At 37.3% G+C, this 23,237-nt stretch overlaps 1 protein-coding gene across 1 annotated transcript in view; it reads left to right on the top strand.

The window, feature by feature from the left end:
* LOC111147609 (ubiquitin protein ligase E3D) overlaps positions 1 to 23,237 on the top strand; it is a 138,019-nt gene that overhangs the window by 19,875 nt on the left and 94,907 nt on the right. The window contains 2 exon segments of the mRNA XM_022503764.1: positions 11,680 to 11,908; positions 18,067 to 18,136. Coding sequence (XP_022359472.1) covers positions 11,680 to 11,908; positions 18,067 to 18,136 — 299 coding nt within the window.

The following is a 23,237-nucleotide window of genomic DNA, read 5'->3' as shown; positions in this document are numbered from 1 at the left end:
GCCACATTTCTTGCCGTCTTGCCAGCAGGGCAGCATCAGGAGTTCTGTCAGCAGGAGTCCTGTAGCAGGGGACTCTTGTCTTCCCATGTGACATAGTTCCAGGTATAAAGCCCAAGATCCACAATCAAGCAGGTGCGGGAGCTACCCTGAGAAGAAGCCTCATGATCTAAGCAGCCAGTATCTCTTGTAACAGTTCTTTGGCATAGTTTCTAGGGTTCCTTGCAAAGAACCATGTTCAGGCAAGTCCAAAGCATGGCACCCTTATCAGATATTTGCAGCTCACTCATACTTCCTTTCAGTCCAGATGCAATTTACCAGTCAGGGGTCATTTTTACCATAAGTGATGTTGCCTAGCAATATAATTCATGCCTACCATCTACCTGGTTTCCGGGGCAACAGAGCTCACTGATTAAACCAAAAGTGAGATTCTCAAGCAGCAAGGGAAAAAGTTTGTTAACCCTTTTATCTCAGTGTATAACAGACCCAACAAGGGGCCTGTAGTGATCGGGTTATAGTTATCCATATGTGCTTGTTCATTCCTTTAACATGTATTTAAGAACTTAAACTGAGTCAGGTACTGTGCTAGACACGAGGAACACAGTTATAAGTTAAACAGTTATGGTGCTCATCCGTGATAGCCTTAATTCCTTTTATTGTCTGAAGAACTATTTATCTTTCAAAGGTCAGCTCAGGTATTCTTCTCAGAAATCCAGGTACACTCTACTCCCCTAGCATGTTGTGTTTATTGCCCTGAATCTGTGGGTTGGTTTTGTGAATCCATGAATCTCCTAAAGTAATATGCAGATGTTGTATGCATGTGGGAATATATATCTGAAGAAAGGACAAAAGAAAAAAATTTTCAAGGGTGTTTAAGCTCTTCCCTCTCCCAACTCCCTGTGGACTTAGAAACATTACTTTTTTTTTTTTTAATTTTATTAACATACAATGTATTATTTGCACCAGGGGTACAGGTCTGTTAATCATCAGGCTTACACATTTCACAGCACTCACCATAGCACATACCCTCCCCAAAGTCCATAACCCAACCACCCTATCCCTACCCTCCCCGCCAGCAACCCTCAGTTTGTTTCATAAGAGTAAGAGTCTCCCATGGTTTGTCCCCCTCCCGATCCCATCCTGTCCCACATTTTCCCTCCCTAACCCCCTCGGTCCCCTGCCCTGCCCCTCAAATTCCTCATATCAGAGAGATCATATGATAATTATCTTTCTCTGATTGACTTATTTCATGTAGCATGATACCCTCTAGTTCTATCCACGTAGTTGCAAATGGCAAGATTTCATTTTTTGATGGCTGCATAGTATTCCATTGTGTGTGTGTGTATACCATATCTTCTTTATCCATTCATCTGTTGATGGACATCTAGGTTCTTTCCATAGTTTGGCTATTTGCGGACATTGCTGCTATAAATATTCAGGTGCATGTGCCCCTTTGGATCACTACATTTCTGTCATTAGAGTAAATACTCAGTAGTGCAATTGCTGGTTCCTAGGGCAGCTCTATTTTCAACTTTTTGAGGAACCTCCATACTGTTTTCCAGAGTGGCTGCACCAGCTTGCGTTCCCACCAACAATGTAGGAGGGTTCCCCTTTCTCCACATCTTCACCAACATCTGTCGTTCCCTGACTTGTTAATTTCAGCCATTCTGACTGGTGTGAGGTGGTATCTCATTGTGGTTTTGATTTATATTTCCCTGATGCCAAGGGATGTCGAGCACTTTTTCATGTCTCTATTGGCCATTTGGATATCTTCTTTGCTGAAATGTCTGTTTATGTCTTCTGCCCATTTCTTGATTGGATTATTTATTCTTTGCGTGTTGAGTTTGAAAAGTTCTTTCTAGATTTTGGATACTAGCCCTTTATCTGATATGTCATTTGTGAATATCTTCTCCTATTCTGTCAGTTGTCTTTTGGTTTTGTTGATTGTTTCTTTTGCTGTGCAAAAGCTTTTGATCTCGATGAATGCCCAATAGTTCATTTTTGCCCTTGCTTCCTTTGCCTTTGGTGACAATTCCAGAAAGAAGTTGCTGCAGCTGTGGTCAAAGAGGTTGTTGCCTGTGTTCTCCTCAAGGATTTTGATGGATTCCTTTCTCACATTGAGGTCTTTCATCCACTTTGAGTCTATTTTTGTGTGTGGTGTAAGGAAATGGTCCATTTACATTCTTTTACATATGGCTGTCCAGTTTTCCCAACACCATTTGTTGAAGAGACTGTCTTTTTTCCACTGGACAGTCTTTCCTGCTTTGTCGAAGATTAGTTGACCATAGAGTCGAGAGTCCATTTCTGGGCTCTCTATTCTGTTCCGGTGATCTATGTGTCTGTGTTTTATGCCAGTACCATACTGTCTTGATGATTACAGCTTTATAATAGAGCTTGAAGTCTGGAATTGTGATGCCACCAACTTTGGCTTTCTTTTTCAATATTCCTCTGGCTATTTGGGGTCTTTTCTGGTTCCATATAAATTTTATGATTATTTGTTCCATTTCTTTAAAACACATTGATGGCATTTTGTTAGGGATTGCATTAAATGTGTAGATTGCTTTAGGTAGTATAGACATTTTCACAATATTTGTTCTTCCAATCCCTGAGCATGGAACGTTGTTCCATTTCTTCATGTCTTCCTCAACTTTTTTCATGAGTACTTTATAGTTTTCTGAGTACAGATTCTTTGCCTCTTTGGTTAGATTTATTCCTAGGTAGCTTACGGTTTGGGGTGTAATTGTAAATGGGTTTGACTCCTTAATTTCTCTTTCTTCTGTCTTGTTGTTGGTGTATAGAAATGCAACTGATTTCTGTGCATTGATTTTATATCCTGACACTTTACTGAATTCCTGTATGAGTTCTAACAGTTTTGGAGTGGTCTTTTGGGTTTTCGACGTAGAGTATCATATCATCTGCAAAGAGTGAGAATTTAACTACTTCTTTGCCAATTCAGTTGCCTTTTATTTCTTTTTGTTGTCTGATTGCTATGTTGAATAGCAGTGGTAATAGTGGACGTCCCTGTTGTGTTACTGACCTCAGGGGTAAACTCTCAGTTTCCCCCCCTTGAGAATGATACTTGCTGTGGGTTTTTCATAGATGGCTTGATGATATTGACGTATGTACCCTCTGTGCCTACATTGTGAAGAGTTTTGATCAAGGAAGGATGCTATACTTTGTCAAATGCTTTTTCAGCATCTATTGAGAGGATCATATGGTTCTTGTTCTTTCTTTTATTAATGTATTGTATCACATTGATTGATTTGTAGATGTTGAACCAACCTTGCAGCCCAGGGATAAATCCCACTTGGTCGTGGTGAATAATCCTTTTAATATACTGTTGGATTCTATTGGCTAGTATTTTGGTGAGAATTTTTGCTTCTGTGTTCATCAAGGATATTGCTCTGTAATTCTCCTTTTTTTGGGCGGGGTCTTTTTGATTGGGTCTTTGTCTGGTTTTGGGATCAAGGTAATGCTGACCTCATAAAATGAGTTTGGAAGTTTTCCTTCCATTTCTATTTTTGGGAACAGTTTCAGGAGAGTAGGTATTAATTCTTTTTAAAATGTTTGGTAGACTTCCCCTGGGAAGCCATCTAGCTCTGGGCTCCTGTTTTTTGGGAGATTTTTGATGGCTGCTTCAATGTCCTTAATGGGTATGGATCTGTTCAGGTTTTCTATTTCTTCCTGGTTCAGATTTGGTAGTTTATATGTCTCTAGGAATGCATCCATTTCTTCCAGATTGTCAGATTTCCTGGTGTATAGTTGCTCATAATATATATTTTTTTAAGATTTTATTTATTTATTTGACAGACACAACAAAAGTAGGCAGAAAGGCAGGCAGACGGAGAGGGAGAAACAGGCTCTCTGCTGAGCAGGGAGCCCGATGTGGGGCTCGATCCCAGGATCCTGGAATCATGACCTGAGCTGAAGGGAGCCACTTAACTGACTGAGCCAGCCAGGTGCCCTGCTCATAATATGTTCTTATAATTGCTTGTATTTCTTTGGTGTTGGTTGAGGTCTCTCCTCTTTCATTCATGATTTTATTTGGATCCCTTCTTTTTTCTTTTGGATAAGTCTGGCCATGGGTTTATCAATCTTATTCTTTCAAAGAATCAGCTCCTAGTTTCATTGATTTGTTTTACTGTTCTTCGGTTTCTGTTTCATTGATTTCTGCTCTGATCTTTATGATTTGTCTTCTCCTGCTGGGTTTAGGCTTTCTTTGCTCTTTTTTCTCAGGCTCCTTTAGGTGTAGGGTTAAGTTTTGTATTTGAGACCTTTCTTGTTTCTTGAGAAAGGCTTGTATCACTATATACTTTCCTCTCAGGACCATGTTTGCTGTGTCCAGATTTTGAACAATTGTGTTTTCATTTTCATATGTTTCCATGAATTTTTAAAATTCTTTAATTTCCTAGTTGACCCCTTCATTCTTTAGTAGGATGCTCTTTAGCCTCCATGTATTTGAATTCTTTCCAACTTTCCTCTTGTGATTGAGTTCTAGCTTCAGAGCGTTGTGGTCTGAAAATATGCAGGGAATGATCCCAGTCTTTTGGTACCAGTTGAGACCTGATTTGTGGCCCAGGATGTGATCTATTCTGGAGAATGTTCCATGTGCACTAGAGAAGAATGTGTATTCTGTTGCTTTGGGATGGAATGTTCTGAATAGATCTGTGATGTCCATCTGGTCCAGTGTGTCATTTAAGGCCTTTTTTTCTTGTTGATCTTTTGCTTGGATGATCTGTCCATTTCAGTGAGGGGGGTGTTAAAGTCACCTACTATTATTGTATTATTGTCGATGTCTTTCTTTGATTTTGTTATTAATTGATTTATATAGTTGGCAGCTCCCATGTTAGGGGCATAGATATTTAAAATTGTTAGATCTTCCTGTTGGACAAACCCTTTGAGTATGATATAGTGTCCTTCTTCATTACTTATTATAGTCTTTGGCTTAAAATCTAATTTATCTGATACAAGGATTGCCACCCCAGCTTTCTTTTGATGTCCATTAGCATGGTAAATGATTTTCTACCCCCAACCTTTAAATCTGGAGGTGTCTTTGGGTCTAGAATGAGTTTCTTATAGACAGCATATTGATGGATCTTGTTTTTTAATCCATTCTGATACCCTGTGTCTTTTGATTGGGGCATTTAGCCCACTTACATTCTAGGTAACTATTGAAAGATAGGAATTGAGTGCCATTGTGCTGTTACTGTATATTGTCTCTGTTTCTTTCTGGTCTGTTACTTTTAGGCTCTCTCTTTGCTTAGAGGACCCCTGGTTGGTTTGGTGTTTGCAAGTTCTTTTAAGTTTTGTTTTTCCTGGAAGCTTTTTATCTCTCATTCTATTTTCAATGACAGCCTAGCTGGTTATAGTATTCTTGGCTGCATATTTTTCTCATTTAGTGCTCTGAATATATCATGCCTGTCCTTTCTGTCCTGCCAGGTCTCTGTGGATAGGTCTGTTGCCAATCTAATATTTCTACCATTGTATGTTATAGACCTCTTGTCCCAAGCTGCTTTCAGGATTTTCTTTGCCACTGAGACTTGTAAATTCTACTATTAGATGATAGGGTGTGGATCTATTTTTACTGATTTTGAGGTGGGTTCTATGTGCCTTCTGGATTTTGATGCTTGTTCCCTTTGCCAAATTAGGGAAATTCTCTGCTATAATTTGTTCCAATATACTTCTGCCCCCTCTCTCTTCTTCTCTGGGACCCCAATTCTAATAATGTTTTGTCATATGGTATCACTTATCTCATGAATTCTACCCCCGTGGCCCAGTAATTGTTTTTCTTTTACTCAGCTTCTTTATTCTCTATCATTTGGTTTTCTATATCACTAATTCCCTCTTCTGCCTCGTTTATCCTAGCAGTAAAAACATCCATTTTTTATTGCACCTTATTAATGGCTTTTTTAATTTCAACTTGGTTAGATTTTAGTTCTTTTATTTCTCCAGAAAGGGATTTTATTTTTCCAGTAAGGAATTCTCTAATATCTTCCATGCCTTTTTTGAGCCCAGTTAGCACCTTGATAATCATCATTCTGAACTCTATTTCTGACATCTTACTAATGTCTGTATTAATTAGGTCCCTAGCTGTTGGTATTGCCTATTGTTCTTTTTTTTTGTGGTGAGTTTTTATTTTTATTTTTATTTTTTATTTTTTTACTTATTTATTTGACAGAGAGAGAAATCACAAGTAGGCAGAGAGGCAGGCAGAGAGAGGGGGAAGCAGGCTCTCTGCTGAGCAGAGAGCCCGATGCGGGGCTCGTTCCCAGGACCCTGGGATTGTGACCTGAGCTGAAGGCAGAGGCTTTAACCCACTGAGCCACCCAGGCACCCCTAAAAAAGATTTTTAGAAAGGAATTGATAAGATAAGAAGTTGGTTAAAAAAAAAAAAGGAGGAAATAATGTGATCAGGGTGGAGAATAGAACAAAGCCATGCACTTGATTTAGGGTATATTTTGATCTATTAGAAGAAATTATATGCCAAAATTTGAAGGAAAAAAAACCTATATGTATACAAGAAATAAGGTTAAATACAATGAAGGGATAAAATATGAATATAACAATGAAAATTAAAAGATATTTTTGAAAAGGTGTTGATAAGATAAAATAGTTTAAAAACATTAAAATAGGAAAGTGGAAAATTAAAAAAGTAGAATAAGAAAAAAAATATTTAAAAAATTTAACTTTGAAAGACTAAAGGTTCATGGGGAAAAAACCATGAATTCTATGTGTTGTTTTCTCCTAGGTCTGGAGTTCTGCAGTTCGCATTGAGTAGTGAACTTGGTCTTGGCTGGGTATTCTTGCTGATCTTCTGGGGGAGGGGACTGTTGCAGTGATTGTCAAATGTCTTTGCCCGAGTTAGAATTGTACTGCCCTTACCAGGGGCCAGGCTAAGTAATCTGCTTGGGTTTGCTCTCAGGAGCTTTTGTTCCCTGAACACTTTCTGTACAACTTTGGAGGATAGAATGAAGATGGAGGCCTCCCAATCTCTGGCTCTGTAGGAGCTGAGAACTCAGGTTCCCCTCTCCTCAGTGTGCCCTCAAAGTAAAGCAGTCAGTCCCTCCCGTCTCCCTGGTCTCCAGCTGCACTCTGAGCTCACCCGGCCTGTGACTTAGTATTTTTATCTCAGGCGAATGGCCCCATTGAGAGTTTCCAAACCCATGTGGAGCTTCCTGCAGCACCCTCCTGCACTGGTCCTTCTGGAGGAGGAAGGAGGGGATCTCCCCTCCTTGGATCTGCTGCTTGTGGGATCCCTGCTTGAAAAGCAGTGGTACAACTGTGCCTTGGATCATGGTTTATTTTATTTATTTTATTTTTTTTAAAGATTTTATTTATTTATTTGACAGAGAGAGAGATCACAAGTAGATGGAGAGGCAGGCAGAGAGAGAGAGAGGGAAGCAGGCTCCCTGCTGAGCAGAGAGCCTGATGCGGCACTCGATCCCAGGACCCTGAGATCATGACCTGAGCCGAAGGCAGCGGCTTAACCCACTGAGCCACCCAGGCACCCCTTGGATCATGGTTTAAATTAATCCCAAGCTGAGAGCCCACTGCTCAGCTTTGTCTCTGCTGCCATTTACCATGCTCCATTACCTGGGACCTCTACCACACTCAGACACCCCGTGTCTTTCCATGACCCCGTGGTTCCTGAGACCACACTGACCCAGCGAGGGCTCCACCCCTTGCTTAGCCTTTGGAGTGACATCCAGACTTCTAAAAGTTCCAATTTTATGCTGCGCTGCTCTCTTAGTTGCCAGGAGCTGGCCCCTCCCTGCCGAGGTCTATGGTCCCATCATTTAGGATTCACTTCTCCCTACGTCCTATCTTCTGGAAAGTGGTGGATTTTCTGTTCCTGGTGTTGCTGCTCTTCCTCTCTTCTATCTCCTGTTGAATATGTTGGTGTTCAGAATGGTTTGATAATAATCTTGCTGGACTCCTGGAACCTGATGATATCTCGGTCTCCTACTCCTCTGCCATCTAGCTCCTTCTCCCTAGAACCATTACTTTGGTATGAGCATTTGTGATATTTATATTTAAAGTTTTATTATTTGCTCATAGGTCTATATCTCCTGCTGGAACCCTGAATGCCTTGAGAGAGGGAACTGTATTAATATTTGTTGTCAACTGAATGCCCACTCGTAGAAGATTTTTAGAAAATGGATGTTGAAAGAATCACTTAATATCCTAAACAAGCTCAGCAGCTTGAGTGATGCTACTAGGGTACATTTCCTAATTTGAAAGGGAAAGTTCTTCTTTATATTAAACCAAAATCAGCCTTTCTTCTTCCTGTTTGTCCTCTGGATTCCTAAATTAAATGTCTACTCTCTTCCATATTGTAATTGCCTTTTTTCTTTAGATTGACACATTTTAATATATTTTAATTTTATATTGATATAAGAACAGTAAGAAAGAGATCTAGAAGAATAATTAAATAGTAAGAGAGTAAATCACATTATATTTACCAATCCCTCTCCCCCATCCCTGATCAAATAGCCAAGAAGCAATCCATGAGTGCACTTGCTGGTAGGGCTCTAGGTGGAATGTTTGACGGTTCCCTGGGTTTGTTGTTGCTGGTGGATCCAGAATTACTGGGTAGAGGCCTGTGGCAGATCAGTGCAGTGGAGCACCTGTCAGCCTTTGTGGATCTTGGCTTTGGGATGGTGCTTGAGAAGCTGGGTGAGGTGGTCATGGAACTGCTGCCCAAAGATCTGCTTCCACAACTCACTTTCCAGAGACTCCAGTGGGAGAAAGTAGTATGTTCACCTGTCATTTTCTTATTGGTGGTTTTTTTTTTTTAACTTTTATTTACATTCCAGTTAGTTAGTGTACAGTATAATATTAGTTTCAAATGTACAGTTTAGTGATTCAGCTCTCCCATACAACACCCGGTGCTCATCACAACAATCCCCAACACCTACTTAACCAATCACCTTACTCCCCTCCCCTCTGGTAACCATCAGTTTGTTCTTTGTAGTTAAGAGTCTTTTTATGATACTCATAGTTGAGATAAAGGAAAAAGGATTAACATGGGAGAAATCATTAAAAAATGACACATTTGCATCTCAAATATTTTAACTTAAAACATGCAAATGTGTATTAATTTACTAATATTTTATTATAGAACCAGTATCTTTTTGTTGAACATGACTCCACTATTGTGTAGCTTTTTTTTACTATCAGGTATTTCATTGTTAACCTTTTTATCCCAGAGGCAACAGATTCATCATCTACAAGTTCTAGCTTCTGTTTTCTTAAGTGGAAGGAGAAGTTAGACATTCTTAAAGCAATGGAATTGTAGACTTTTCTAGATTTTTACTCTTCCTCCCTTTTTCCAATGTTCTATTGTTGTATCTCCCATGTCTTACCAGTTAATTTCTTTTTTTTACAACTGGCTTTTATTTTGTCTGAAACTTTTAGTTTCAGGGGAATAGCAATTTATATTTCCTTGGTTTACATACTATTTAAATTATGTAACTAAAATAAGGTATAAGTGGCATAAACAGGTCTGTGATCAAATACAGTTGACTCTTAGCACATGTTTCTGTGCATAGGAACAGAGCTGTGCAAGTATTCAGGCTGCTTTAAACATTCACACTACTCACTAGCATTAAGAAGACCATGAACATGTTTTTATTCTCAGTTTTTCTCAGGATTAATTATTTTGAAGTTTCTCATGATTCTGCCCATATTTCTTCTCCTCTTAGACTATGGGTCTCCCTAATTTAGAGTAGAATAGAGATAAATCATGTTTAGCTTTTCTTTTGATAAAGTCCGAGGTATCAGTTGTTGTCCAGAAAAAAATGAAACCATTGGGGAAAAAAAAACCAGAACTGATAACAAATATAAGGGCCTACTTAATCCTGAGGCTCTTTTAAACATAAAAAATAATAGTAGAGTAGAGCTCAGTTTCTTTCCTCTCGAGTGTGGTCTGGGCTTAGTGACTCATTTCCAAGGAATAGAGTTTGCAAAGGGAGGAATAGTAGCTTTATTAGTGGAGAAACCTGATAGATATTGGCTGACCAAGTGTTCAAGTTTAACAGCACCAGTGATAAGTCATATTGATTGAGAGAGTGTACCCTCTGATAAAATGTGCTGAGAAGGTCACTTCACTTCTGTGGTATTCTTTCCCAAACCTGTAACCCCAGTCTAATCTTGAGAAAACATCAGACAAACTTAAATTGAGGGATATTCTGTAAAACACCAGACCCACTGCTCTTCAAAAATTTCAAGGTCCTAAAAAATAAGGACAGACTAAGAAAATGTAGCAGACTAAAGGAGACTAGGGAAACATGATGACTAATGGCAGTATGTTATCATGAATTGGATCCTAGATCAAAGGAAAAAAGGGCAGTAATGGAAAAACTAAGGAAACCCAGATAAAGTCTGTAGTTTTGACAAATCTTCCATGGTTATATAAGATGTTAACCTCAGAAAGCTGGGTGGAGTGTATATGAGGACTATCTATACTGTTTTTGAAACCGTTCTGTAAATTTAAAATTACTCCCAAATAAAAAGTTTATTGCAAAATAATTAATGGGAGAAATCAGAGAAGAAAGGTTTAGGTAATTTGAAATTTTAAGACAAACCAAATTAAAGGGCAATAACATTGAAAAAATATTTGTCACAGATGATGGATGAAGGCTAATATTCTTAAGATAGAATATACTTTTAAAAATTAGTAAGAACATACTAATACCTCATTAGAAAATAGTCACTGATCACAACTCACAGAAGAAACATGCTGGTCAATAAATAGGAGAGCTAGTTCAATCTCACTAGTAATTAAAGAGTTGCCAATTAAAGCGGTATATATGGAGAATATTTTTACCCCTTATGTGGAAAAGTGATAGTATTCTGAAGAAGGTAGGTGGAAGAATTATAGATTCATATAGCCTTTCTGAAAAGCAGTTTGCCGATAAGTGTCACAATGGATATCATTGTGATTGTGATCTCACATTTGCAAGATTTTTTTCCCAAGGAAATCGTCAGATATGTATACAAATTTTTTTTTTTTTTTTTAAGATTTTATTTATTTATTTGACAGAGAGAAATCACAAGTAGGCAGAGAGGCAGGCAGAGAGAGAGGAGGAAGCAGGCTCCCCGCTGAGCAGAAAGCCCGATGTGGGGCCTGAACCCAGGACCTGGGATCATGACCTGAGCCGAAGGCAGGGGCTTAACCCACTGAGCCACCCAGGCGCCCCTGTATACAAATTTTTTAACAGGAAGGTTCATCACAGGGTTGTTGATACTGAGAAACTGAATGTCCACCAGTAAGGGAATGATCTAAAAGTTTTTGCAAGCCTGTAGAATAGAATGGAGTCATTAAGAATCATAATATAACTAAACAGTGAAAGCAAGTTGGTGTATAACTTCTGATCCCAGACTGCATATGTGCATACAGTTATGTTTCTTGGAAGGATTGCAAGAAAATAACCCATCATTTACAAAGTAGTTACTTGTCTTTGGGTGGTAAGGAAAGGATGATTTTTATTTCTTTTATACCTTTATACATTTTCAAACTGCCTAGGGTAAGTATATATTACTTTTGTAATCTGGGGGGAAAAAATCATCACTGCAGACAATGTGGTTAATGAGTTTCTTTTATCTTTCATGCTGATTTAATTAAGAAAATGCTACATTTCCATTTTGTTCTTTAAAAATTGCTCTTCCTCTATCTACTAGGAAGCTCCTCAGGGTGCTCCCATTGCCAAGTGAGAACTGGGGAGCGCTAGTTGAAGAATGGTGTTGTCATCCTGACCCCTTTGCTAATAAGCCTCTTCATCCGCAAGAGAATGACTGTTTTATTGGAGACTCTTTCTTCTTGGTGAATTTAAGAAGTGATTTATGGCAGCCAAGACCTGAACTAGCCCCAGTGGAGACACAGTGTCCTTCTGAGAACCATTTTAAATTGGTAAAACATCTTTTCAAAATAAATGCTAATTTGGAGGTTGGCTTAGAAACTGGCTTCTCCTATCTTTTCTTAATTACAGCATGCTATACATACTGTTCCAAGGACCAAAATCCATGATTTTCAACTGTCTCTATTCACCAACTCTACTCTGTTGATAGAGGAAGAGCATAAGGCCTTAGACCAGAACAGCTTAGGGCTGGAGGAAGAGGACTTTTTCATGCATAGAATTGGGAATGTTACCATTTTACAAACCAAAATGCCCTACTTTCTTGTTTTTAGGACAACATACCATAATCTATATAGTCTGATTTGAATTAAAAGTGTTTTTATTCCATGATATGTACTATACAGTTAGGCCTAGGTATTTCCCTGTGTCTGCCCCTAGTTAAGACTTCTGCTGATGTCATAAAAGCAGATGCCATCAAGGAAAAAGAGAAAGTGGAGGAGTCCAAATGTGGAAAAGAAGCTCGTGCTGCCAACTCCAAGTTGGTGGTGGGCCATGTGAGGTCAGCTGCCCGTTGCTATAGAATTTGCTTTAGGGAGAAAGCAGCTTCCTTTCACTGCAGAGAACAAGTGGTTTACCTTACTTTAAAAGAAAATCAATGGCATTGACTTGGCCCTTGTGAGAAATCATTCTCCTGATGGCAAGGCAATACAGATCTGATTTAAAAAGTAAAGAAATTCATTGCCAGACAATCTTCGTTTTAACATCTGATCATTGGTAGGAATAAAAGCATTGTACATTAAATATCATTTAATTTTTGTAACAAAAACTGAACCACTTCAGGAAATGTGCATTAGTTGGGCAGCTCGCAGGTTTTAAGTTAGTTTATAGAACTGTTTTGTATTTTGAGGGCAGATTAAGGAAGTTCGTCAAAGATTGAACTTATCAGAATTATTTAAGTGCCTTATCTCTCCGTAAACACCCATCCCTTTACCTAAATATGGTTCGTTTAAAATTATAGTACTTTATCCTTGTATAGTTTTCAAAAACAAATGGTAAGAAGTTAATATAAATCAGTTATGTTTAAAATGGTTATGTTAAAATCGTATTTTAATCTAAATTTATAGACTAATAGTTCACTATCCTATGTGTTTTAACTTTCATTCTCACAATTAAGCTCTAAATTTTTAAAATATTTGCAAGATGTGAATGGAAGAGGAGAGGAAAAAGATTAAATGAGAGAAACCATGAGTTTCCCTTCCCTATAGGGAAATATATTCTTCACACTTACATCTTTATCAGTTATATTATGTCATTTACAAGAATTTCTCTTAATTGTGAACAGCCATCCTATCTATGTGTTAAAGGAAGACACTTCATATTCAGACGGCACAGTGTTTAGTATCAAGGAGACTGTGGGAAATTCCTGTCATGACAAGCTGCTTTGACGAGATTGTTTCCAAGTTAGCCTAGATGGAAGTTCTCTTTAATTGCATATCGCAGCCATTGAAAGACTATGCCTGTGACCAAAATAGTAACATATACTTGGAGGGACTGCTTAAACAGTGCTCTCAAGGCTCCTGTGGGAACAAGACTGTGTGCTCTGTGCTGTTGAAAACCTATTTCTCATATCACCAAGTCTAGCCATCTAGCAGGGTTTTGAAATGTCACATGGTGACACAGCATCCTAATGATATCTCTTGGGAAACATTTTTTTTGGCGAGACAATATCAAGGGTCCTTAGAAATTGAAACAACACAAAGGGAAATAAAAACGAGGACAGGAGGCTAATCCACATCTCTGAGCAGTGGTGCCGTCTCTCAGATATATTGATTTCATTAGTCTACAACAAGGTCCTTCTTTGATGTTTGCTCTGTCGATGTCGAGTTCCCACACTGTTAGGCTGCATCACTGCACAACTTGCTTTATTATTTCCTTTAAGGACCAGTCAAAAGAAATGCTTTACGAAACAGAGTTTCTCTTTCAACAGAATTCTGAGTGTTATCATATTTTAATTAAAAAGCCCTCATTTTAAAAATAGCATAAACAAATAAAATCCAACACTTAATTTCTTTCCCTCAGTACCCCATTTGAGTATACAGTATGTTATTTGTGCCTGTTAATGTGGTAGTATATACCTTTCTTTTGTTATCAAGAGACTCTTGAAGATTTCCTTATTTCTTGCATTTACTTATTGTTATGCTATTTTTTTGTGTCTACCAGCATCTTATAATAGGATGATAAAAATGGCACTTCAACCTTTTATAAGATTCATAATAGTATTCTAGACTTAGAAAGTATAGTCATACTGTGACTTCAAGCTGCTTTAAGGAACAAATGAAATTGAACTTTGATTATATTACATCTGGCAAGTGTGACTGACAGCTTTGCTTTTTTTTCTTTCTGGAGGTAGTTGGCAATAATTTATTGATTTTGATCATTTGTTTTGTTAAATCTATAAGGCTGTTTGTTTTTTAAATTTTCTTAAAATACTGTGTGGAGCTTTGTTAAACATTCACAAATGTAAAAAGGAAAGAATTGTAAACTTCAATATATCAGTCCTCTTGATTCATAAAGTAGGCTTCCTCTGTCCCTTTAATTCCTTCCCCCGACCCTGTAGTTTAAAGCAAATCCCAGACATGTCATTTCATCCCATATGGATTTTTCTTTTTTAAATAGCCACAGTGTCTTTTCACATTTGACAAAATGACCAATTATCACTTGATGATAAAATACAGACCATATACAGATTTTATCAGTTCTATTAAAGGTACCTTCTACTATCTGTTTGAATCAAAATCACACATTTGGTTGTTTGAGATCATTTGTTTTTTATCGATCATATTTTAGAATCTTGATTACCAGTGTCCTGAAAAGGTAGACTGCTTTTTTTTTTAAACCAATAAGTAACCACTTTTCCTACTTCCTACTTCATTACAAAGCAAAATGTGCTGTAACAGCAATTATAAATGAAATATATAACAGAGCTCCTGATGAAAAATGTTCTGCTCAGAATAGAAAAATTTCTTCTTCTCTAACATTGCTACTTCTATACCCTGTATTAGTTTTTAGTAAAGCCTTTAGTTTTTGGTAACATTTAATGAGGTTGGTTTGATTTAACTCATATAAATGGGTCCTATAAAAAGTGTGTTTAATACCAATTTGGAGCCATACAGATAGATTTTATTGTAAGAAAGCTTGAAACTGCCCAAATATCAAACTTCACAGTTGAGCATGCCTGCTTTCTGAGCTGTCTTCTTCCTGTATCCTTGCCTACATCTGAACAGATTGGCACCTGCCTTAGTTTCTGTGTCTGTGGCTTTGATATTTTTTGACCTCTAATTATATATGAAATACATATTTTTAAAAAGATCTTGTTTATTTGAGAGAGAGAGCACAAGCAGAGGGGCGGAGAAGGAGAAGCAGACTCCCCGTTGAGCAGGGAGCCTGATGCAGTGCTGGATCCCAGGACCCAAGATCCTTACTTGAGCTGAAGGCAGACACTTAACTGACTGAGCCACCCAAGCAACCCAGAAATAATTTTTTATATCAAGATCTGATAACACATATGAATACATATCAATTAAAAGTTTCTTGAAGCAGTACTTATACTCTATTTGAAGTACTGTGATATTTCTATACTATTTCATCTTTTTATTTTAATTTTTTTTTATTTTTAGAAAGAAAGGTAGTGTGGGGGGAGGGGCAGAGGGTGAGGGAGAGAGAGAGAATCTTACGCAGGCTCTACACCCAGTGCAGAGCCTAACATAGAACTCCATCTCATGACCCTGAGATCATCAAGCTGAAATCAAGAGTCAGACACTTAACCCACTGAGCCACCCAGGTGCCCCTCTATTTCATCATTTTTAAAAAAAAAAAATGCAGGCTGTAACCCATTGAGCTGATTCTATGACTTAGTTTGGAAAACACTTGGCCATAGTGCTTGGAAACACAAGTTTTATTTGTTTATTTATTTTTAAAAATTTTAAATTTAAATTCAATTAATTAACATGTAATGTATTATTAGTTCCAGAGGTAGAGGTCAGTGATTCATCAGTCTTATATAATACCTACTGCTCATTATATCACATGACCTCCTTCATGTCCATCACCTAGTTATCCCATCTCCCCACTGCCCCCTTCCAACAACCCTCAGTTTGTTTCCTAAGATTAAGAGTCTCTTATGGTTTGTATCCCTTTCTGATTCTGTCTTGTTTTATTTTTTCCTCTCTTCCCCTATAGTTCTCTGTTTTGTTTCTTAAATTCTACATATGAGTGAGATCATATGACAATTATCTTTCTTTGATTCACTTATTTCACTAGTTCCATCCACATCAACACAGATGGCAAGATTTCATTCTTTTTGATGGCTAAGTAGTATTCCTGTGTGTGTGTGTGTGTGTATGTGTGTGTATGTGTGTACACACACCACATCTTTATCCATTCATCTGTCAATGGACATCTAGGTTCTTCCCATAGTTTAGCTATTGTGGACATAGAAACACAAATGTTAGCAACAAAGGGATCTAGATTCAAATATCAGCTCTATCAGTTACTAGCAGCACATCCATGGAACTCAGTTTAAATGTGCCTCTTATGCAGCTTTTCAGGACATAATGATTAAAGCCAAGGAAAGTATGATGGTACTCAAACTTACCTTAATCAGTTAAGATTCCTTAGGTCAATACACACATTATCCCACATCAGAAAGGTATTCTTTCCTTACTTAGACCAGCACTCTAGTCTGTGGTTGCCCAGGGGAGATGACTTCAGGTGGCCGGAGTTGCAGAAATTTCTTTTCCCTGCCCACTTTTATATGACTTCTGCCACATTGCCGTGTATCTCTGTGAAAAGAATGTTGTAGGGCTTTAACAGAGATTTTGCTATGGATGTGAAAAAAACTTTTTTTTTTTTTTGGTAGATTCTTAATACACAGTGGCTATCTAGTAAAAGGCAAAAAATCGGTCCCTTTGTGGGAAGGTATGGGTCAGCCTATCCTGAATGATGTGTGCCAAAAGTATATTTTGTTTGTGTAACCTCCATTTGTACTTACCATTTCCCAGGACAGGGCTTTATAATATTCCTTTTTAAATCCTAATAAACAATGCTAGGAGTTAAGCACTACTCTTAACTCCCTTTTACAGGTGAAGAAACCAAACTAGGTTAATTAACTTGCTCAGGGTCATGTGTGCAGTGAATAACAGGGCTGGGACTGAAACCTTGGAAATCTGGTCCATACTCAGGGCTCTTAACCACTATGCTATTGCTTATAACATAATCTCTTACAAAAAAAACAAACAAACTACAAAGCAGTAACTTTTTTTTAATCGAGGTATAACTGACATAGAACATTGTTACTTTTAGATCTACTCTTATCAACTTTAAATATATAATACAGTATTATTAACTGTAGTTGCCATGCTGTACATTACATCCCCATGACTTCCATGTTTTGTAACTGGAAGTTTGTACCTTTTGACCCCTCACCCATTTTTACCACCCTCACCCATTTACCCACCAATCTGTTCTCTGAATATAAAAGAACTTTTTCTTTTTTGCTTAATGATTAGAGGAATGCTAGCCCTTTAAGCTGTATCCCAAATGATGAATTTAGATTTTTGAAGTTTAAAAATGCTTCAGGAATTTGTCTCAGAACACTTTCCAGTTTTTCCAGTTACAATGCTTATCTTAAGTGGAAAAATAGAATTAGATGAGTAGGCTAGATAATTTTGACTTCTGGTGAGTAGTTATGAATTATAGATTACTTTTACATAAATTATACTGGACTGGGGATCAAAATAATGGCTCCAGTTTTTGATTCTCCTGTTTTCTAGACACATGAATTGGGACAAGTCACCTATTCTGTCTGCCTTTGTTGTCTACCATCTGCCTATCCTAAATGGTAATGGATGTTTGGAAGTGCTTTTTAGAAATGTAAGGTGCTTCCTGTTCAAATTATTTACAACAATTAGATTTTCAAGAAGTGGCTAGGTTTAGAAAAATCAGTCTATTCATTATTCTGTCTTTAGATTAAAAAAAAAAAAAGATCTCTGTGCATGTGAATTATGCATACAAGCTAAATGTGTTCCCAGTATTTAGTAGAGGGCAAAATAAAATGTAAAGTTCAATATATACTCTAGAGACTATGTTAAAATTATATATTCCTTTTAAGAAAAGCTGAATGACATTTAAATGACATTTTTCTGTTCTACAGAAACCAAAGGCAAATACCAAAGTAATTTGTAAGCGTTGCAAGGTAATGTTGGGAGAGACCATGTCATCAGGTAAGAATTTCATAATAAAAAAGCCAAAATGATTGCCGCCTTGTTAAAAAAGAGTAGAAGGAGATTTTATAGGAAATCTATATGGAAGATAGATAGCTAATATATATTGTAGAATTGATGATTTTTAAAATAGAAATTAGGGGCGCCTGGGTGGCTCAGTGGGTTAAGGCCTCTGCCTTCGGCTCGGGTCATGATCCTGGGTTTCTAGAATCAAGCCCCGCATTGGGCTCTCTGCTCAGCAGGGAGCTTGCTTCCCCCTCTCTCTGTCTCTGCCTGCCTCTCTGCCTACTTGTGATCTCTCTCTGTGTCAAATAAATAAATAAAATCTTTAAAAAAAATAGAAATTAGCTAACATATCATCCAACATACCAAGAATTTTGTGTATTTTGACCTTTATAAGTACATAGTATTGAGTTTTAAGCATTGAGAAGTTGGGTCATTTTCAATATTTCATATCCTCTCTGTGGATATAAAGCAATAGTATAAAGTTTGTACCTGGGTCTGTCCTAAGGAGGAGTGGAGCTTTTTTCTCAGTACAACTCCTCAGTCAGGATTGGTTGATGGAGATGTTGAAGAAGTTTTCTTGGCTGCCCTCTTCCTCAGGGCTGTATTTTAGGGCTGGGGATTGAAATGAAAGAAACCACATTCTGAGTTTTGTATTCTGTTCCTGTTCTTTTCCCAATAGTGTTCATTGTATTTATGTAAAGTCTATGTTATACCACTTTCAAATATAATAAAATCCTGATAATTAAATCACCTCGTTATTTAAAGATAAGGTTTAAAAATGTCTGGAGAGCTACAACATTCTGCATCAGCTTTGTAGGTGATGAATAATTGATTTTAATATAATTAACTAGAAGATGGGATTTAAGTGAAGCTAGTGTACCTAAAAGAAGGCAGATGGTGGTCTTTTTTGTTTGTATTTTAAAACTATCAGAATCTGGCAAGTAGTTACTTGCTCAAAGGAAACAGAAAAGGAAGAATGAGTAGGGGTAAAGGATGCCACCTTCAGCATCATTTTGGAGAATGAAACCAAGCACTTTAACCAACAACTTAGAACATTTTAAGGCTTTCAGTCAAATTAGGTGAATTGATTTTTTAAATTCTTTTCTCTTCTCCCTGAAGCCCAGTTAAAACGTCAGTTAAGGGATAAAAAAGACGTACATCCACAGAGATAAAGAAACATGGAGAGGAAACGACAGTGATGTAAACAAGAGATATACACAGACTGTTTTGAAAGCTGTAAAGCTGAGAGGTATGGTAGCAAACTTGGTAGCTCTGTAGTTCATCTGAGTGAGGAGGGAGCTGGCGCCCACGGTAGAGCCACAGAGTTGGTCTGCTCAGAATTTGGAGGCAGCAGATAACAGGGAAAGCAGTCTGAGAACAAAGAGCTGGAGGAAGGATGCCTAACTCAAAATTTTTAGATGGAGCTGTAAGACTCCTAAGATTCTTTCTCTCTTTACAACTTGCTTATACTCTCAAGGCAGGAGATTAGAAGACTCTTTCTTGAAAAATGGAAGGATACCAGCCAGAGAAGAGATGTGGAGACACTGATTTGTAAGCTTCCTTCAACGATAAGATGAACTTAGATTCAGCCATCCTATAGTCAATAAGCCTTGTACCTACACCTGAGAGTTTTCCTGTTAGCATTTCATTACCTTACCCTTAAATACGAATGGATTGCTGAGAATCAACATATACTCGAGCAAGCCTCCAACTATAAAAGAGACTGTAAAAGAGAAGTAAAGAAATAATGAAATAGACAGAATTAAGGCACTGAGGAGAACTGGAGTATGTATAAAACAACAAAATCTTTAACAAAAATAATGTTCTTAGAGAAATGGAATAATATTGCCTCCATAATTCAAAGAATATAGAATGAAAGATGTGATTGCTTAAAAAACCTAATCAAAGGACTAGAAAATAAATTAAGGAACTATTTTATCTCATAAATCAGAACCAAAATTCAGAGATTGAAAATTGGAAAGGAATTATAGGAAAAAAAAAACCATCACGTAAGTTTCCTGAAGATAGAGATATTGTCTATCTCATTGATCACTATAACCTCAGCATTAAATATCTGACATATAGTGGGTACCCAGTAAATATTTGTTGAATGAATGAATGGAGACTTTTAGGATATTCAGACTCTAGCTAATAGAAATTCTAGAAAGAAAGAATAGAGACAACAGAGTTTAGGAAATTATCAAAGAACAGAAACGCTAAACAACAACAACAACAACAACAACAACAAAAAACAAAATCAAAACATTACAAGGCTATTTTCCAAAGTTAGGGCTTTGGTTTCTCAACTGAAAGGGCCCACTACATGTCCAGTATGACTAATGCAGTGCCTGGGAAGCTACTCAAAGCTGTATCATTGAGTAATTTCTGAATACCAAGGAAGAAGTTTCCTGAGGAAAAAAAGCAAGAGATCAGGAATTAGAATGACATTGAACTCTTAACAGCATTGTTGAAATCTAGAAGACAGTGAAGTAATGCCTTCATAATTTGGAAGGAAAAATATTTTTAACCCATAATTCTATCACAGTCAAATTATCAAATCAAGGATGAAGATAACACATACAGCTTTGGATATGCAATGTCTCAAAACACAGACCTCATATGTGTATTTTCCTTAGAAATGTACCATAGGATATATCTCACCAAACCTAAGGATTTAACCTTTAGAGAGAAGACATGGGATTTGGGAAACAGATTATCTAACACAGATAAGGGAGTCCTAGAGTGAGGGACACATGGGGCAGGCCTTGGGAATAATAGCCTAGATTGAAGCGAAGGAGAGAAGACTGCAATAAACATTTTTTCAATTACAAAATGAAACCGGTACATTCTTTGGTTTGTTTGACTGCATGTTAACAGTCTTGAGATACGCCATTTCATTAGATGGAAAGAATTAGGTAAAAGTGATTGGAAAACTAAACAGATGAAAAAGAAAGCAGTTATTCACTGCAGGAAAATGGAAGGCTGAACAAGAAAGGAAACATTACCATGATATCATTATAGTCATAATAAGGTAAGGTTCAAGGTAGGGAAAGGAGAAACTAGAAATTTAAGACGGAGATTTTGGAAGCAAAAAGGAAGGGATGGGCTGAGACAATAACTTCTTCACAGAGCTCTGGGTGACTGTTAAATGCACACAGTAGATTCCAGAGAGTTCAATAAGAATTGAAAGCTCCGGGAGACCTGCACATTTCCCCTGCCTTTGCTTTCATTTCTCATCCACACACAGTTGGGCAGCAAAAGGTGGGAGCCTTAATGGTTTGAGGTATTTGATCAAAACCTGTCTCCGGATTTGTTGACAGCTAACCTGTGCAGGTATAATGAATACTCTCTAGGGAGCCAGGCTAAGCAAAATAAAACTGAGCAGAAACATTAGCGACTACACTCTGTGGGAAGACATATTTCATAGTTTGAGTCCAGGCTAGTTAATTGACTATTATAAGTCAACAACCCTTAAAAGAACAAAACAAAATCCAGAATAGCAACATTATATTACATACAGTGTCCTACTTCCATTTAGAAATTATTAGACATGCAAATAAATGGAAAAGAGTGATCGATAATAAAAAACAGGACTCAAAATACAGGTACTGAATAAGTGCAAATATTAGATTTGTGCAAATATTAGATAAAGATGTTGAAGTGGCTGTTATAAATATGGCTAAAAATTAAAAGGGGGGGAACTCTTGAGTGAAATAATAGCACATCTCAACAAATTGGAAACTTCACAGAGAGAGAACCATTGGTAATTTCAGAGCTGAAAACTACAGTAACTAAAAAATTCATTAGATCAGCTGAACTACATATTTGAGATGACAAGAGGAAAAATAATCATTGAACTTGAAGGTATATTAATAGAAATTAATGCAAAGAACAGAGAGGAAAAAGTCTGAATCAAAATGGATGGGACCTCAGAGATTTGTGGGACAATATCAAAATGTTTCAGTTAATTTGTAAATGGAATCTCAGAGGTAAGAAGAAAAAGAATAACTCATGAAAAAATATTTGTAGAAAACAATGGCTGAAATCTTAGCAAATCTGCTGAAATTCATTAACTTTTAGATCCAATAAGTGCAATGAAAAGTAGGATAAACACACAGAACACTTCACCTAGGCACATTGTAGTCAAACTGATAAAAGCCAAAGATGAAGAATCTTAAAAGTACAAGAGAAAAATGAAGCATCACATACAGGGAACTTCGTGATACAATTAAGGCTGACTCTGCAGAAATAGTGAAGACATTAAAATGAGATATTCAAAATGCTGGAAGGAAATTAAAAAAAAAAAAAACAAAAAATCTGTCAGCTAATAATTATATATCCAGCAAAACCGCCCTTCAAAAATGAAGGCAAAACCAAGAGCATTTTCATATAGAGGGAGGTTACGCATTACTAGCAGATCTTCTCTACAAAAAATGCTAAAAAAAAAGTTCTTCAGGCTGGAGTGAAAGAAAATAAATGGACTGGAATCCACAGGAAAGAATGAAGATCAAGATAAATAGAAAATATATGGGTAAATTACCACACGAGCAAACTCAGAGGTTAGCAAAAAAGAATCCACCTTTTCCCTGCAATATGCCAGTTCTCTAAAATTTGAACTTTTATTTATTTATGTGTTTGTTTATTTAAAATATTTATTTATTTGACAGAGAAGAGATGAAGCAAAAGAGGAAACACAAGCGAGGGGGAGTGGGAGAGGGAGAAACAGGCTTCCCCCTGAGCAATCAACGCGGGGCTGAATCCCAGGACCCGGGTATCGTGACCTGAGCTGAAGGCAGATGCTTAACAACTGAGCCACCCAGGCGCACCTAGAACTTTTATTTTGATTGGTTTGAGAAGTAAGGACATAAAGACTACACCAAAAGGGAACCTAGTAGACAACTCTGAACAAAATTTTGGGACCCTAAAGAGGCAAACCCTTACTGTGAAGGTGAATGGGAAGTGGAACAGCCCTGTGGAATTATAGACCTTTATCAACCCTTTGGTACTTTAGGGAATTTCAAGTCTTGAACTTGGTTACTCTGCCTTGGAATAGCTATAACACCCATATATCCCTGGCAAAATCAAATGCAAATCA

Source organism: Enhydra lutris, unplaced genomic scaffold (genome assembly GCF_002288905.1).
Source record: "Enhydra lutris kenyoni isolate GAN:26980312 unplaced genomic scaffold, ASM228890v2 scaffoldscaffold17, whole genome shotgun sequence".
In the NCBI taxonomy this organism is placed as follows: domain Eukaryota; kingdom Metazoa; phylum Chordata; class Mammalia; order Carnivora; family Mustelidae; genus Enhydra; species Enhydra lutris.
The sequence above is the reverse complement of the archived record's forward strand: the minus strand, read 5'-3'. Positions and strand labels throughout refer to the sequence as shown.